Source organism: Culex quinquefasciatus, chromosome 2 (assembly GCF_015732765.1).
Source record: "Culex quinquefasciatus strain JHB chromosome 2, VPISU_Cqui_1.0_pri_paternal, whole genome shotgun sequence".
Lineage (NCBI taxonomy): Eukaryota > Metazoa > Arthropoda > Insecta > Diptera > Culicidae > Culex > Culex quinquefasciatus.
Window position 1 is genome coordinate 113,764,611 of NC_051862.1, and position 16,188 is coordinate 113,780,798.

Consider the following 16,188-nt stretch of genomic DNA (forward strand, 5'->3'; position numbering starts at 1 on the left):
CAGATTCCGAAACATCCAAAAAGTGCATGTCTAAAAGAAAAGCCTCAAAAATAGAGATTGTTGAGCTAGCTAGTTTCATATCTGGAATCAAATTGCCTTCGAATGGACAAGCAGTTGGTCGGATGATATTTGGAGTAAAAAAACAAAATTTGTATTACCTGAAGATTTTTTTAAATAATTGAATCATTCTCTCTAATGAGCATATACGAACAACTGTAATGCTTGGAAAAACGAACAAACCCTGTTAATTTGCTTCATTTTTCTAAATGAGCCTAAGCCAAGGCCTAATGGCCTATCTACAATCACTTAGCTTAGAAAATTTCACTTAGCTTAGGAATTTGAATCAATGGAAATGAATCTGAGTTTCTACAATGGAAAAGTAATCAAATTAGAAACTGACGTTTTTTTCCATATCAAAGGTAAACAAACAACTGCATAGCAACGTATATCAGCCCAGCAAGTTTTCTAAGTTGATTGTGGATGACGAACGTAAGTTGCAGACTTTCCTAAGTAACTACTTTACTTAGATGTTCTAAGCTAAGTGATTGTAGATAGGCCATAAGCTGTCTTTTATTCAAATTATTTTTTTTCAGTGCACTTTTTTTAAATGTTGACATAATCTAAGAATTTATATGCTAAACAAGCCTTACCCGACAAACTTCGTTCTGCCTTTTTTCGTTTGCTGACGTTTTTTTGCTTTTTTGCTTATTCAGCCTCCTGTGATCAAAATTTGATTTGTCTATACAATTTGCCGATTATCCGGAATCGGTTCCAGAGTGGTCAAAGTTTCAATTAGTTAGCGTAAGAACCTTCCTTTGGCTTATACGAACCCAACGCAACAAATAGCTTCTCGATCCGACGCTCCGTATTGAATTTTTTTTAATTTATATATATTTTGATTTTTTCTTCCATGTACATTCATTCAGTTAAAATATTATTGAGTGTCCAATCACAATCGATGACTTTTCACCTCAATTTTAAATACACTCATCCCTCATATTCGGAACAGTTTACAGATCGGCCAATGTTCAACAAATCATAGCAAATCGATAATTGAACATAATGATTAGCTTTTACCTTCATTTGAAAGCTATCCTTGCGATCTTTTGAAATCTGTATCAAACAACTGCAAATTTTACCTTTTCTATCAAGTGTTTGAAGAAAAACATTGACCCTTGAAAACCACAAATTCGGAACACCTTTTTCTTACGGATGTAAACAAACTTTGATTTTCTCTTGGAGTACATAATTTTTACAAAATAATGACTTCATTAACTGAAATCAATGAAACTCAAGCTTAGTAATGTTTTATGAATGGTCTGATAACTTTTTTGTGAAAATATCAGTATAATCCAGGTGTTCCACAATTGTGGGAGGCACAATAACATCCCACAATTATGGAACGGGCAATTTGGAGGCAGTGTTTTGCTGCTCTGAATAAAATAGTCTCGAAATGCAGTTTTTTGTCCAAAATGAACTACTTTTACTAGTGAAATAGCAAAAGAATATCCAAATAAATGTCCTAAAAATGGCAGGGGCGACAGAAAAAATGCATTTGGCATGCTATTGACAAATTATCACAAAAGTGTTCCGAATTTGTGGGTGTTCCGAATATGTGGGATGACTGTACTAGCAACTTTCATTTATTCATGAAATATTGTTGCTTTCGCTATTCCGTGATTTCAAATGTAGGAGGTCCTACATGCACAAAAGGGAAAAGGGATACCTTAAAACTAACTTATAAACTATATAAAGAGCGGATCAATGCAGCTGAAGACTGCAATGATTTTTGTCGAAATGCATCAATTATCTTATTGGACATAACATCCAATGTGTCAACTTCGGCTAATTGATGAAGTTCACTGGTGCTGAACCAGAGAGGAAGTTTCAGAATCATTTTCAGAATTTTGTTCTGAATCCTCTGAAGTTTTTTCTTCCTGGTTAAGCAACAGCTTGTCCAGATCGGCACAGCATAAAGCATGGCAGGTCTGAAAATTTGTTTATAAATTAACAGTTTATTCTTGAGACAAGCTCCGTATTGAACTGATTCGCGTTTGTACAAAACCATCGACATTTTTATATATTATGCTTAATATATCTCAAAACAAACCTGCTATTTAAGTTGAAAATTATAATAAACATGCCAGGAACGCAGCGCAGCGAATAGCAAACGAAAACGACGACGACGATAAAAGTCCAAGCAGAGAAACAGCGCGCGCTTGTAGGTAAACAGCAGTGGAGTCACGGTTCGCTTTTGAGCGTATCATAGCAACTCAATCGACGAACATATCGGGTGAGCGCTTATCGAACGCTCAGAGCGGCGGGTTTGAACGGTTCGCGAACCAAAATTTCGATCATCATTTCTCTGCTCGCTTGCCGCTCCGCTCTGACCGGAGTAAAGAGAGCGTTCAGCGAACGGTTCGCCAACGGAGAATGTAGGCACTGATAGAAAAACTTATTTGTTTTTATTCTTCACTCCCACAAAATTGTTCAAATTTGTTAACGATAAAGTTATCAAGGGACCAGATTTAATTTGAATGGAAATTGTCCACGAGGGGAGGGGGGTGTTGACATTTCCAAAAAAGTGTCCACGTTTGTGGATGGTCCCCAAGGAACCAGGGAGTCCTCTGTTGACCCAGGACATAACAACATAATATAAAAAAGTCTACCATACTCACTGGAGTTATGCGGTATGATCTGCAGTCATAAACCGCAGACCTCTTGCTTGTTACGATAATAAATCCAGGGAGTCATTGGACGACCCAGGACATCCCAATGAGTTGTTGAAGCCATGCTCTGTAGCCCTTCATAGTCACCTTCTGTTGTCAAAATCATGAAATGTTTTTCTCTGAGTGCTGTTTTTTAGCTCTTCTTGCGAACCGCTCATTGATGGTCCCTCTCACTCTCATTCGCGATGAGAGAGCAAGGGTTCATGCGAACCACGGCAGGCGTTCGGATCGTGGTTCGCTCGTGCATGGTTCGCAATCATGAGCGAACCACACTTGAGCGTCATGACGTATCGTTTGAACCACGATTCGAGTGAGCGAACCGTGACACCACTGGTAAACAGGCAGGCAGGCGAGCAAGCTTGTGAGAGAGTTTGAACCTGAGAGAGAGCATGTGCGTGTACGAATTGGAATTAAACATCGTTGTTAGGTAGCCCCTTACAGCTAGCCGCGTTAAAATGGTCAGTTTTGAGCGCTAATAACTTCGCGGGAAAAAATCCTGAAAATATGGTGTATTCGGGAAAGTTGTTCTAAATTTAATGAAGGTTCTACATTTGAGAAATGGTAAGAATCGGATAGCTATGGCGCCTTCCACAGGTTAAAAAGTAAAACAGTTGCTTTTCTCCATACATTTTGACGATTTTTCCCATACAAACTTTAAGCTATTGGAGGGAGGGGTTCCCGTGGTCAGAATGAGCTCAAATTTGGAATTTAGCCTAGTGATGGGTCAATCTTTGATTTCAGGGGGTAACCCCAAAAAAGCCCGGATTTGGACCACCTATATTATGTCACTATTATGTCAGAGAAAACGTGTAGGTCCCTCAAGCTGCTGAATTGGAACGCTTGCTCCATTAGGAGGAATAATTTAGAGCTGGTGGATTTTCTTTGCGAGAAGGAGATTGATGTAGCTGCCATCACGGAAACTCATCTGAAGCCCGGTGAGAAAGTTTATCTGCAAAACTACAAGATCTTGACGCAGCTCGACAGGACCACCTCTGGAGGAGGAGGTGTCCTTGTTGCTGTTCATTGTGATCTCAAGCCACGCCGGCTGCCACACTTCAAGCTGGACATCATCGAGGCCGTTGGGGTAGAAATTTCCACTTCTGTTGGCCCAGTACTCTTCATTGTTGCATACTGCCCACGTCAGTTGAATGCCAGAGATGGTTCAGCAGCAAAACTGAAGAGCGATATCCAGAAGCTGACACGGCGGAGTGCAAAATACATCATCGCTGGTGACCTCAACGCGAAGCATGAAGTTTGGGGCAACAGCAGGAGGAATCGGAACGGAGTGATTCTGCACAACGATCTGCAAAACGGATACTACAATGTTGTGAGTCCAGATCGACCAACGAGGGTGGCTCGGTCTGGGAATCACTCAATCATCGACTTCTTCATCACCAATATGGCTGAGAACGTGGCTCATCCTGAGGTGTTTGAAGAATTGAGTTCTGATCACTATCCGGTGGTTGTGGAGGTTGGAGCTTCCGTTACTCCACAGAGGCAACCAACCCGGAAAGATTACCACAACGTTGACTGGCAGCAGTTTCAGCAAGTGGAAACTTTCAAAAGTTCTTAAAAACAAACCAAAGCCTATTCCTCCTCTTATTGTTGAGGGTTCTCCTTTGATTACATCCGAGAAAAAGGCAAATGTACTTGGGCTTCATTTTGTTAGTTCTCATAATCTTGGCACTTCCATGACCAGTCGTAAAGACACATCAGTTGCCAATAGTATTTCAACAATTAATAACTCTACCTTTGAATTTCCTGCAGATTCCCATGTTTCTGGTGAGGAAGTCAAAGTTGAAGTTAAACAAATGAAAAATATGAAAGCTCCTGGCTTTGATAACATTTTTAATCTAGTGTTGAAAAAACAGAGTGATCAGTTCTTTCAACATCCAGCCAATATTTTCAATAAATGTTTGCAACTTGGTTACTTCCCCACCAATTGGAAGCTGGGCAAAGTCATACCAATTTTGAAGCCTCAAAAAGATCCAACATCGCCAACAAGTTATCGTCCCATTAGTCTGTTGAGTAGTTTGTCCAAACTCTTTGAAAAGGTAATCTATTCAAAGCTTTTGGATTTTACCAACGATAATAATATAATTCAAGCAAAACATTGTAATAGGGCCGAAGCCAAAGTGTAAACAAAGAGTCTATCCTGCTCGATCCTAATGTAAACATCAACTGACTTGAGCAGGATAGACTCTTTGTTTACACTTTGGCTTCGGCCCTATTACAATGTTTTGCTTGAATTTTGAATGAGCAGTTTGGCTTCCGCAAGGGACATACTACTGCTCATCAGCTTACGAGAGTAACCAAAATGTTGGACCCCTTGGAACAACCCTGGATGCGACCCTGGATGAGCGACACTTGTCGTCATCCCTGTTGACATCCACGACCGGAAACCGGTTGTCATAATCCGCGAGCTCAAGAAGACACACACATAACTTTTAATAAATTTAACGATCTACAATAAATGCTTAATTATTTGTCTCCACTCGCGTGTATCATTTGTTGTTGCACATTGCAACACAAAATTATCAAGCAGAATAAGCTTGAGTCTTAATCAACTGCTATGGTTTTGTTGGATGTTGAGAAGGCTTTTGACAATGTTTGGCATGATGGTTTGATACATAAACTGTATTTGTACGGTTTTCCAATGTATCTTATCAAAATTATCCAGCACTATCTATCGGAGAGATCGTTCAAGGTTTTTCTGAATGGGATTGCTTCTGGATTATTCAACATTGATGCTGGGGTTCCCCAAGGAAGTATTCTTGGCCCACATATGTACAATATTTTTACATCTGATTTCCCAACTCTTCCTGGTAATGGTGTGTTGTCACTTTTTGCTGATGACACTGCCGATATTTATAAGGGTAAAATAACCAGATATTTAGTTGGCCGTCTTCAGAAGGGTCTTGACGTTCTTTCCAAATACTTTGGCGACTGGAAAATTAGCATAAATGCAGCCAAAACTCAAACCATCATTTTTCCTCTTTCCAAATCGGCCAGATTTGCCCCAAAGGATGATGTTTTGATAAAAATGAATAATGTTTCGAAACCCTGGTCAAAGGAAATTGTCCATTTAGGTCTTATACTTGACTCGAAACTTTTGTTTCGGCAGCATGTAGACAAGATATTAAACAAGTGCAGCATTCTCATCAGGTGTTTGTACCCTTTAATTAACAGAAAATCAAAGCTTTCTTTGAAAAATAAGCTAGCAGTTTACAAACAAATAATTTACCCCGTTATTGAGTATGCAGTACCTGTTTGGGAGTGTTGCGCTAGAACTCATAAATTGAAGCTCCAGCGTTTCCAAAACAAGGTACTCAAAATGGTTTTGAATGTTCCTGGCTGGACAAGATCAAGTGAGGTTCATGACTTACACAGCTAAAAAAGTAGTAATCCAGCTGCGTGTAAATAGCTTGAGTGTGAAATAAATATTGCATTATTTTATGCAATTTAATGTAATTTTACACCCTAGAATATGTAGCCCATCAGTATGGGAAACCTACTTGACCGAAACGTCAATCTCATATATGCGTTTATCCTTACAGCATTTCATCGGTCTGATGGCCGAGTGGGCTAAGGCGCTAGTCCTTACTGTTGGTGCTGGGTTTGAATCCCGTCGGTTGCAACTTTTTTTTTTGTGTTTGCAAAAATTGTACATGCAGTGTGTAATATTAAGTGTTTATTTTGACGAAGGTGATGTGCATGCTTTTGCATGCGATTTTACCATCGGATTTTTTGCTGTGTAGCAGAAATAAAAATGTTGGATCAGAAGATTCAAGAGAAATGTTTGAAATTTAGGGAAAAATGTGCTATTTCTGAATACCCCTTGATTCAAGGATTGGTTTAGTTTACTGTAAGTTTAAGTAAGTTTCAGGTTAGGTTATGTTTTCTTAACAGTTTTTTTTCCTCATTGTACCTAGTGTTACAAAAATGATAAATCATATACTTTTAAAGTTATTATAATGAACAGTGTTTAAATCACGAAAAGCAAAGTAAAGCTGAAGAGCCACAGCTGACCACTTAGGCGTCATCCATAAAGTACGTCACGCTCTAGGGGGAGGGGGTTGTCGCAAGTGTGACAAAGGGTGACAAGAGGGAGAGGGGGGGTACGTGAGACTGTGACGTCACGCTAGACTGTTTATTTAATATTGAACTTTTTTTAAATATAGCTTTGAAAATTTAATGTTTGATAACTTTGACTCATAAATCAAACACGATTCAAGGCTTTATGAAACAGAGTTTTTGATGATGGATTTAATATGCTTCAAAAACTGTGATGGTAATTTTATCACTACAACATTGAACAAAATTTAAAAATCCAAACGCAACCTGTAAACATTAAAAACATTCTCGAATGAATTCCGAATTTCAAAATCATCCTTTTTATAAATCATGCCGCACAGTAAAAAATGTGTAAATTTCGAAGCTGTGATTTCTGAAAGTTGAATTTTACAGATTAATTGATGTAAATTTACCTCAATTTAGACTCAAAAGTGTCATTACACCAGAAAAGTGGTAAAATTACTCATTTTCAGAGGTAAAATTACACATTTTTTCTGACATAAAAGATGTTCCCCTTCCCAGATGTAATATTACCATGATTTTTTTGTGTAAAATTGTACAAAAACAAGATAGTGCGGAGGGGGTCCGACAAAACGTGACGTACTTTCTGAGGGGGTCAGAGCCAGCGTGACAAAGTGTGACATAGGGGGGAGGGGGGGTTAATTTTGGCCGATTTTAGCGTGACATACTTTATGGATGACGCCATTATTATGTAAATCAAATGTAATTATTATAAGAAAGATTCTATAAAGCATATTTAATTAAAAAAATAATTTAAAAATGTAACGAAATAAGCTGAAACTTGTAGCATTTCAAATTAAAATCAAATTATTCGCTCTACAGCATTGCCTTGGCGTTCTCGATTGCGAGATTCCTACTCGAAACTAGGTGTCCGAAGGCTTGATTGTTGAGGCAATTGCAAACCTTTTTTTACACCTTAGCGTCCATCCACCCCGGGATTCGCACTGACGACAGGACCCAGGGAGACGACTCCTACACCTGGATTGAGCTAACGACCTATCCTCTAGGTTAGACCGGGACCAACATTTACTTCCCTGTCCGACGGAAGGCGTGATCAGACAAATTTTGTTTTGAAAAATGCCACCGGGACCTTCTGGGATCGAACCCAGGCCGACTGAGTGAGAGGCAACATCTCTAAAAACATTTATTTAAAATTAATAATTAAAGTTCTTTAATTATGTCACGCTATAAATTGGAATTTTTGGCACCCTCCCTCCTCGTAACAAAATTTCCATACAAATTTCGTATGAAGCGTAATATAACTTCCTAGCCCCCTCCCCCCAACTGCGTGTTACGTTATAAAAGAACGCCCCTTTATAGACACATCAAAAAACACCAACAAAACAGAACGGTCAGGGTAAAACAGCAGCAACAACAACAACGATCAACCACAAATGGAACATGAAAATGATGAAGATTTCGAAGTCGTTCGATTGCAGCATGATCAGTAAGGGCATCTCCACCGCAGGGACCTAATTGCGTTGCAAAGCTAATTTGGCACCCGCGTCAAGCCCACCGCGGTACTTGTGCGAGAGCTAATTTAGGTTCGAGTTCATCCGTGTTCATCCGAATCGATTATCAATTATTCGAGTTTGGAGATATTTTCCCTTCCGTGCTGCAAATTTACGCATGAAAAATGACTTTTGGTAATTTGGGGTGATGCAGTTTAGTTTTTTAGGTCGGATTGGGGCTGTGTTTGTTTAATTTTGGTCAACGAATTGTCGATCTACTACCGGACATGCAAGAGACAAGTCATTTGTATTGAGTAAAAAGCAAAATTCAAGCATAACATTTCAAATAAGCCAATACGGATTTGAAAACAAGCAATCCCAGCAATCCTGTTCTTAATTTCTTAAATTCTTAAATTCTTAAATTCTTAAATTCTTAAATTCTTAAATTCTTAAATTCTTAAATTCTTAAATTCTTAAATTCTTAAATTCTTAAATTCTTAAATTCTTAAATTCTTAAATTCTTAAATTCTTAAATTCTTAAATTCTTAAATTCTTAAATACTTAAATACTTAAATTCTTAAATTCTTAAAATCTTAAATTCTTAAATTCTTAAATTCTTAAATTCTTAAATTCTTAAATTCTTAAATTCTTAAATTCTTAAATTCTTAAATTCTTAAATTCTTAAATTCTTAAATTCTTAAATTCTTAAATTCTTAAATTCTTAAATTCTTAGATTCTTAGATTCTTAGATTCTTAGATTCTTAAATTCTTAAATTCTTAAATTCTCAAATTCTTAAATTCTTAAATTCTTAAATTCTTAAATTCTTAAATTCTTAAATTCTTAAATTCTTAAATTCTTAAATTCTTAAATTCTTAAATTCTTAAATTCTTAAATTCTTAAATTCTTAAATTCTTAAATTCTTAAATTCTTAAATTCTTAAATTCTTAAATTCTTAAATTCTTAAATTCTTAAATTCTTAAATTCTTAAATTCTTAAATTCTTAAATTCTTAAATTCTTAAATTTTAAATTCTTAAATTCTTAAATTCTTAAATCTTAAATTCTTAAATTTAAATTCTTAAATTCTTAAATTCTTAAATTCTTAAATTCTTAAATTCTTAAATTTTAAATTCTTAAATTCTTAAATTCTTAAATTCTTAAATTTAAATTCTTAAATTCTTAAATTCTTAAATTCTTAAATTCTTAAATTCTTAAATTCTTAAATTTAAATTTTAAATTCTTAAATTCTTAAATTCTTAAATTCTTAAATTCTTAAATTCTTAAATTCTTAAATTCTTAAATTCTTAAATTCTTAAATTCTTAAATTCTTAAATTCTTAAATTTAAATTCTTAAATTCTTAAATTCTTAAATTTAAATTCTTAAATTCTTAAATTCTTAAATTCTTAAATTTTAAATTCTTAAATTCTTAAATTTTAAATTCTTAAATTCTTAAATTCTTAAATTCTTAAATTCTTAAATTCTTAAATTCTTAAATTCTTAAATTCTTAAATTCTTAAATTTTAAATTCTTAAATTCTTAAATTCTTAAATTCTTAAATTTTAAATTCTTAAATTCTTAAATTCTTAAATTCTTAAATTTTAAATTCTTAAATTCTTAAATTCTTAAATTCTTAAATTCTTAAATTTTAAATTTAAATTCTTAAATTTAAATTCTTAAATTCTTAAATTCTTAAATTCTTAAATTCTTAAATTCTTAAATTCTTAAATTCTTAAATTCTTAAATTTTAAATTCTTAAATTCTTAAATTCTTAAATTCTTAAATTTTAAATTCTTAAATTCTTAAATTCTTAAATTTTAAATTCTTAAATTCTTAAATTCTTAAATTCTTAAATTCTTAAATTCTTAAATTCTTAAATTCTTAAATTCTTAAATTCTTAAATTCTTAAATTCTTAAATTCTTAAATTCTTAAATTCTTAAATTTAAATTCTTAAATTCTTAAATTCTTAAATTCTTAAATTCTTAAATTCTTAAATTCTTAAATTTTAAATTTTAAATTCTTAAATTCTTAAATTCTTAAATTCTTAAATTCTTAAATTCTTAAATTTTAAATTCTTAAATTCTTAAATTCTTAAATTCTTAAATTCTTAAATTCTTAAATTCTTAAATTCTTAAATTCTTAAATTCTTAAATTCTTAAATTCTTAAATTCTTAAATTCTTAAATTTTAAATTCTTAAATTCTTAAATTCTTAAATTCTTAAATTCTTAAATTCTTAAATTCTTAAATTCTTAAATTCTTAAATTCTTAAATTCTTAAATTCTTAAATTCTTAAATTCTTAAATTCTTAAATTCTTAAATTCTTAAATTCTTAAATTCTCAAATTCTTATGTTTTTAAATTCACAAATTCTTAAATTCATTCATTTTGAAAGCCTGATTTTGAATTCAATTTTTGATAAAAATGGTGTTTTTGAATATTATAATTTCGGGTTTTCGTAAATTATATTTATATTTTGGAATTTCTTAATTTCAGATTTTGTAGCATTTGTTATTTCGACATGTAATTTCTGAATAAATTAAATACTTTAATATTAAAATTATTATTCAATTCTGCATACTTTTTATTTAGAATTTCCAAATTATTTTTTTACTATTGAGTTTTTCAGTCAGTTAATAGATATTTGTATGATAACTTTTAAGTTTGTTTTCACTCTGGTTTACTTCATTTCGATCCGTGTGGATCAATTGGACAGCACACTGGACTCACAATCCAGAGGTTGCTGGTTGGTACTAGAAATAGTGGCCGACAGCTATAAAGACAACTTCTGTTTTTACTCATTTCGACCAAAAAACTATATCTGTCCATTTAATTTCAAAATTCTGCATGAGATTCGGCGGGGATTTTCAATATTATTATATCGAATACAATATTATTAAAACGTTTTTGAATTTCAGTCGCATACAAAAAGGAAAATTCTTGAAATATATTTGAATTTTAATACATAATTCAAAAATGGTTAAATTTTCTGTGATGATTTGCTTATATCAAATTAGGTTGGTTATTTTTTATTTATAAAATACTAAAAATTGGTAAATATCACAATTTTTCAATTTAATAAAATCGTTTTGAACCAAATTACTGATTTCTTCAATATCCATTCAAATTTGATAATCAAAATAAATGCAACTTCAACCAAACAGAGACAAATAATTCTAAAATCGTTGAAAACATTAGCCACCGGCAGCTCGGGGACTTCTCGAGCACCTATCTTGGCTACTCGACGGATCCCCGATGAACTTTTTCTTCGCTGAATGAACTCGAAGGCTAATTTAGCTTTAGCTTTGCTACCCGCGGTGCGAAAGTTGGGGTGCAAACATGTCGGGAGCAAATCGGATGAACTCTTTTAAAAATTTGAAAATGATATTTTATTGATGTACGCAACCAATTTGGACATATAATGCAATTAGAAGCATGTTCTATCATGCTAGAATGTAGTTTTATTGATTTCGATCAACAAAACGGCTAGAATTTGAAAATAAATAAATTAGATCCCCGCGGTGGGCTTGATTCGGTAGCCAAATTAGCTCCCAGCGGTGCGAAAACGTGTATTAGCTACGGAGCAAAGCTAAAAATGGGGATCCAACCGATAGGTTTGCCACGCAATTAGATCTCTGCGGTGGAGATGCCCTAAAAGTTCACCAATTACGATCAGTATATCAGGTTAATATTGGAACCTAAAAACTTTTGTGAGTTCTGAACGGAACAGTGAATATTTTGCTAATCTTGCATTAGGTATTTAATGAGAAATGAAGCAACAAACTGTGTTAAACTTCCAAATCAGGCTTGCTTTAGACTTTTCTAAACATTTCCATTTCAACTCTTATCCACCATTTTCACATGTTGTTCCAGAATTCTTCACAGCAAGGAAGCAGCTGACGTGACAAAAGTCTGACAATCGCCTAAGAAGAGAATAGTACAAAGAAAAGAAAACAGTTTGCGGTAAAAAATATATACGATAAATTTGTCCCTGGTAGCACGTCAACTCGTCAGTGGTTGTAGGTCACGAAATTCCATACAATTTGAACAGGAGGGTTGTCGCAAGTGTGACAAGGGGGAGAGGGGGGGGGGTACGTGAGACTGTGACGTCACGCTAGACTATTTCTTGATTTTTTTGAATATTCAGTCTTAAAATATAGCTTATAAAAGTAAAAAGTATAGCTAAAAAAGTTTAAACTTTACTCATAAATCACACACAATTCAAAGCTTTAAGAAACAGAGACATATCAAATCATCAGATTAAAACAAAATGTTGATGATTTATATCAATACAACATTTAACAACATAAAAAATCCAAAATTCAAAACCAAAAAAAAAAACTAAATTTTCTCGATTGAACTCCGAATTTAAAAATAATTATTTTTATAAATCATGTTTAAATTGTATAAAAAACAGATGGTGGGGGAGGGGGTCCGACAAAACATGACGTACTTTTCGAGGAGGTGACGTACAAACGTGACGTACTTTTCAGCTTTTTTGTAAGCATGGGAGTTTCGGTGATCAGAAACGAGAAGTCGACCCATTCTTTGACTCATTATTAGAATTGATTGACTAAAGCTTGTGTATTTATTTTTAATCTTCCAGTTCTCTAATTTGTAATCGTTGAAGCTTTTCATGATTGTATTTATCCACTTTCCCTCACTACTCACAATCGCTTATGTAAACCTGCAAATATTTTATAATCATTTATCGTTTTCATGTTGCTTCAATAATACTTACTTTTCCTTAACTATTTTATAACCCCATAGATCCTACAGAATCTACAAAAAAAACATTCAGATCGAAGAAACAGGCGTAAAGAAAAGGCGGGCTTTTCAAAGAGCAATCTTATTTTTAAGGTAATATTTTATGCTAGGACGCCTGATGCTTAATAGTTTTGTCTTTTTTTAAGTTGTTTGTTCAATTTATACTAGACAATTGCATTTTACACTTTATGGAGTGAATAGACTGTCATGTATGACGTTATTACGATTTTGCTCTGTTTATATTTGGTAAGATTAATAAGAAGCTTGTAATCAACTCTTTGTATTATCTATCCAGCAATATTTTACTCCGCTGCTTTTTGATAAGTTTTGCAGGCTTTTGTTATGTCTAACGTCATTAGTTGAAAGTTTGCATAGAATGTTGAATTAGTTTTTACACTTTATATAATAATGCTAAAACCATCTATCAATATTAATTTGAATTCTAGCTGACATTTTGCATATTTCAATGCATTGTTTATGGATGCAAACGTACCAATTTGTCGAAATTTCGACTAATACTCAATAGTATTAGAAATATATTTCCTATTGTTCCTAAGTGGCATGTCTGTTTAATCAATATAATTAGTGAAAACTTCTTGAATCTTGTATGGTCAACTTAACCCAAAAATAAAATAAATAAAATAAATAAGTAAAAAGTTGTTGTCCAAAGTCCTTTGAAATTTTACATATATTTAGCCAAAAAATATATCTTACTATGAACTTTCCCCCCAAGTTTAGAACTTTTTATACAAGATAAATTGAGTTTATTAAAAATGATAATAAGCGTATGTAGTGATGCTTATAAAATGATTCAAATTTTCCCTCTAGCAGTATTCAACAGAAATCAATTGTGACAATAAGGCTAGCACAGATCAGTTTTCAGAATCATTATTTGATCTGTTTTTGATCTAGTTACAAAAAGCAAATGATAAAAATACTTTAATAATAGAAACAAAAGTAAATTTTAAAATCGGATTCAGGATCCATCATTTTATATTTATGTATGAACAATCACTGTAAATAGACGCTGAACAAAAATAGAATACATTGTTTGATATTAAGAAAAATACGCACACATACATAATTATAGAATCACTTAATTGTAATGCTCGCATTTTTTTTCTATGCGCATCAATAAGCAAACTATAGTTTGCATAATACCTAGTATGTGAGGCTAGGGTGTAATATCAAAATCGATTTTCCAGCACAGCACTTTTTCAGTTCCTTTTGGGGTCTCAACAACTAGTTTGGGACCGATGGTCACCGCAAAGCGATTCAATTCCATTTTTGTATATTTTTGATTTTTATCAAATCCACGTTTCATGCTATATCAAAACGGACTCATATTCGGATGCTCTAGAATGTCCTCTAACTTTGCCGAAGAGAGTATGGTGCTAACTTGCTCCTGAAAGAAGATATAGCGTCCTCAAAACTCGTCTAAAACGTGATTTTCGAGCAAAAAACACGTTTTAGACGAGTTTTGAACACGTTGTATCTTTTTTTAGGGGCAAGCTAGCACCATACTCTCTTCGGGAAAGTTATAGAGGACATTGCAGAGCATCCGAATATGAGTCCGGTTTTGATATAATATGAAACGTGGATTTGATAAATACCAAAATCCAAAAAAATGGTTTTCCCCATACAAATTTATATGGAAAATTGAATCGCTTTGCGCAAAGTGAGGACTAAACCAATCGGTCCCAAACTTTGGGGAGTTGTTTAGGACCCCAAAAGGAACTGAAAAAGTGCTGTGCTGGAAAATCGATTTTGATATTACACCCTAATGTGAGGCCGGTACTCCCAAGTAACCACAAGCACTTAATTGAAGTATTTATTCAGTACTAAATCAGCACTGGAATGTTTTGAAGTAGTAAATAAGCTTTGCGAATGCCTCAAAGTACCAAAATTTTGCAGCATAGGGGGATGGCGTCGCTAGTTTTAGACCACGTTTTCCACTTTTTCTCATCGAAACCGACTAGTTTACCGAAATCATTTTGCTGGGCGAGATAGGACGCCGTATATTTTTAGACGATGACTCAGCACTTTTCCACTCTTGCACTTAAAAGAACCAGATGGCAGCACGATGTAACGCTACGTCCCTATTACAACGAGCATTAAATCACCAATTACGACCTTGAAAATGTGCTTCAAATCATATGATGTTTATCAACAAAGCAACCCATCGATACGGGAAACATTTCAGCCAAGCACGCTGTTATTGACTTTAATCCTTCTCCCGTCATACCGTTTTAATAAGCGTGCGGGCTAAAGCACAGTTCCCCCAGTGTGCATCAGTTATAATTTTGCGTGAACTGGGTTCAATTCCCGCTGAATGAAGTGATTTTTTGTTTTTGTTTTGTAGAAAACTGCAGCCTGTAATTAGCCAATTTTTTCAAAACATATGCTCATCGCACAAAGGACATTACTAAAAGTTCTCTGGTAAATTGAAAGCTACTTTCCGGAAGTCTGATACACTTTGTAAAATTTTGTCATCCGTGGACCAATCAATCCTCGAAAAAGCAGTTCCTGTTAGCCATTAACCAGTGTTTGTCCCTATTAACCCTAAGCCATCCGTAATTGATTGTACTGCATTTGACTGGCTGGCCGCATTTTGCTGAGTGACTCGTCAATAATTTTCGTCCAACGAAATGACAACGGGGTTTTCTCATGAACTAGAATCTCGAAACAGCAGAAAGATTGTCTTCATTAATTTTCGATGCATCAACCACATCGAGTTGGCTGGCGCGCATCCTGGAGATCGACATCGACGAGAAAAATGCAAGAATAACATCAAAGCGCACACTCTCACAGGGAACGCAACAGGAGAAAAAAGTGCAGGTGGTTATGTTACACATGACCAGTATGACAAAGAACTTTGCAAGATGATTGTTGAAATTTTCGATTAGAATGTCCGGTCCAAATTTCCCCCTTATAATTACCGTGCTATCGAACTAAGGGGACGGAAATCGCTGAAATAGAAATCGAGGTGAAATCAATTGACTTTCCTTCACCACTCGAAAGTTACCAAGATGCGGGAATGTTTTTGCAAGGCTGTTGGAAATTTGAACAGCAGACATTAAATCTGCCCTTTACAGGGCTCTAATTGATTACGAGATCAAAATCAAACCATCCACATTAACGACCCCCGGGT

The 16,188-nt window shown here is 34.1% G+C and overlaps 1 protein-coding gene across 5 annotated transcripts in view; it reads left to right on the forward strand.

Annotated features, from left to right (window-relative positions):
* The window catches only part of LOC6048111 (potassium voltage-gated channel subfamily H member 7), a 142,460-nt gene that overhangs the window by 59,463 nt on the left and 66,809 nt on the right, over positions 1-16,188 (forward strand). For 4 of the 5 annotated variants that reach the window (XM_038254652.1, XM_038254653.1, XM_038254651.1 and 1 more), the window contains exon 12: positions 13,041-13,130. The exons of the other annotated variant lie outside the window; for it this stretch is intronic. In XM_038254652.1, the coding sequence (XP_038110580.1) occupies positions 13,041-13,130 (90 nt within the window). The remainder of the gene's footprint in view (positions 1-13,040; positions 13,131-16,188) is intronic. 5 annotated transcript variants of the gene reach the window in all.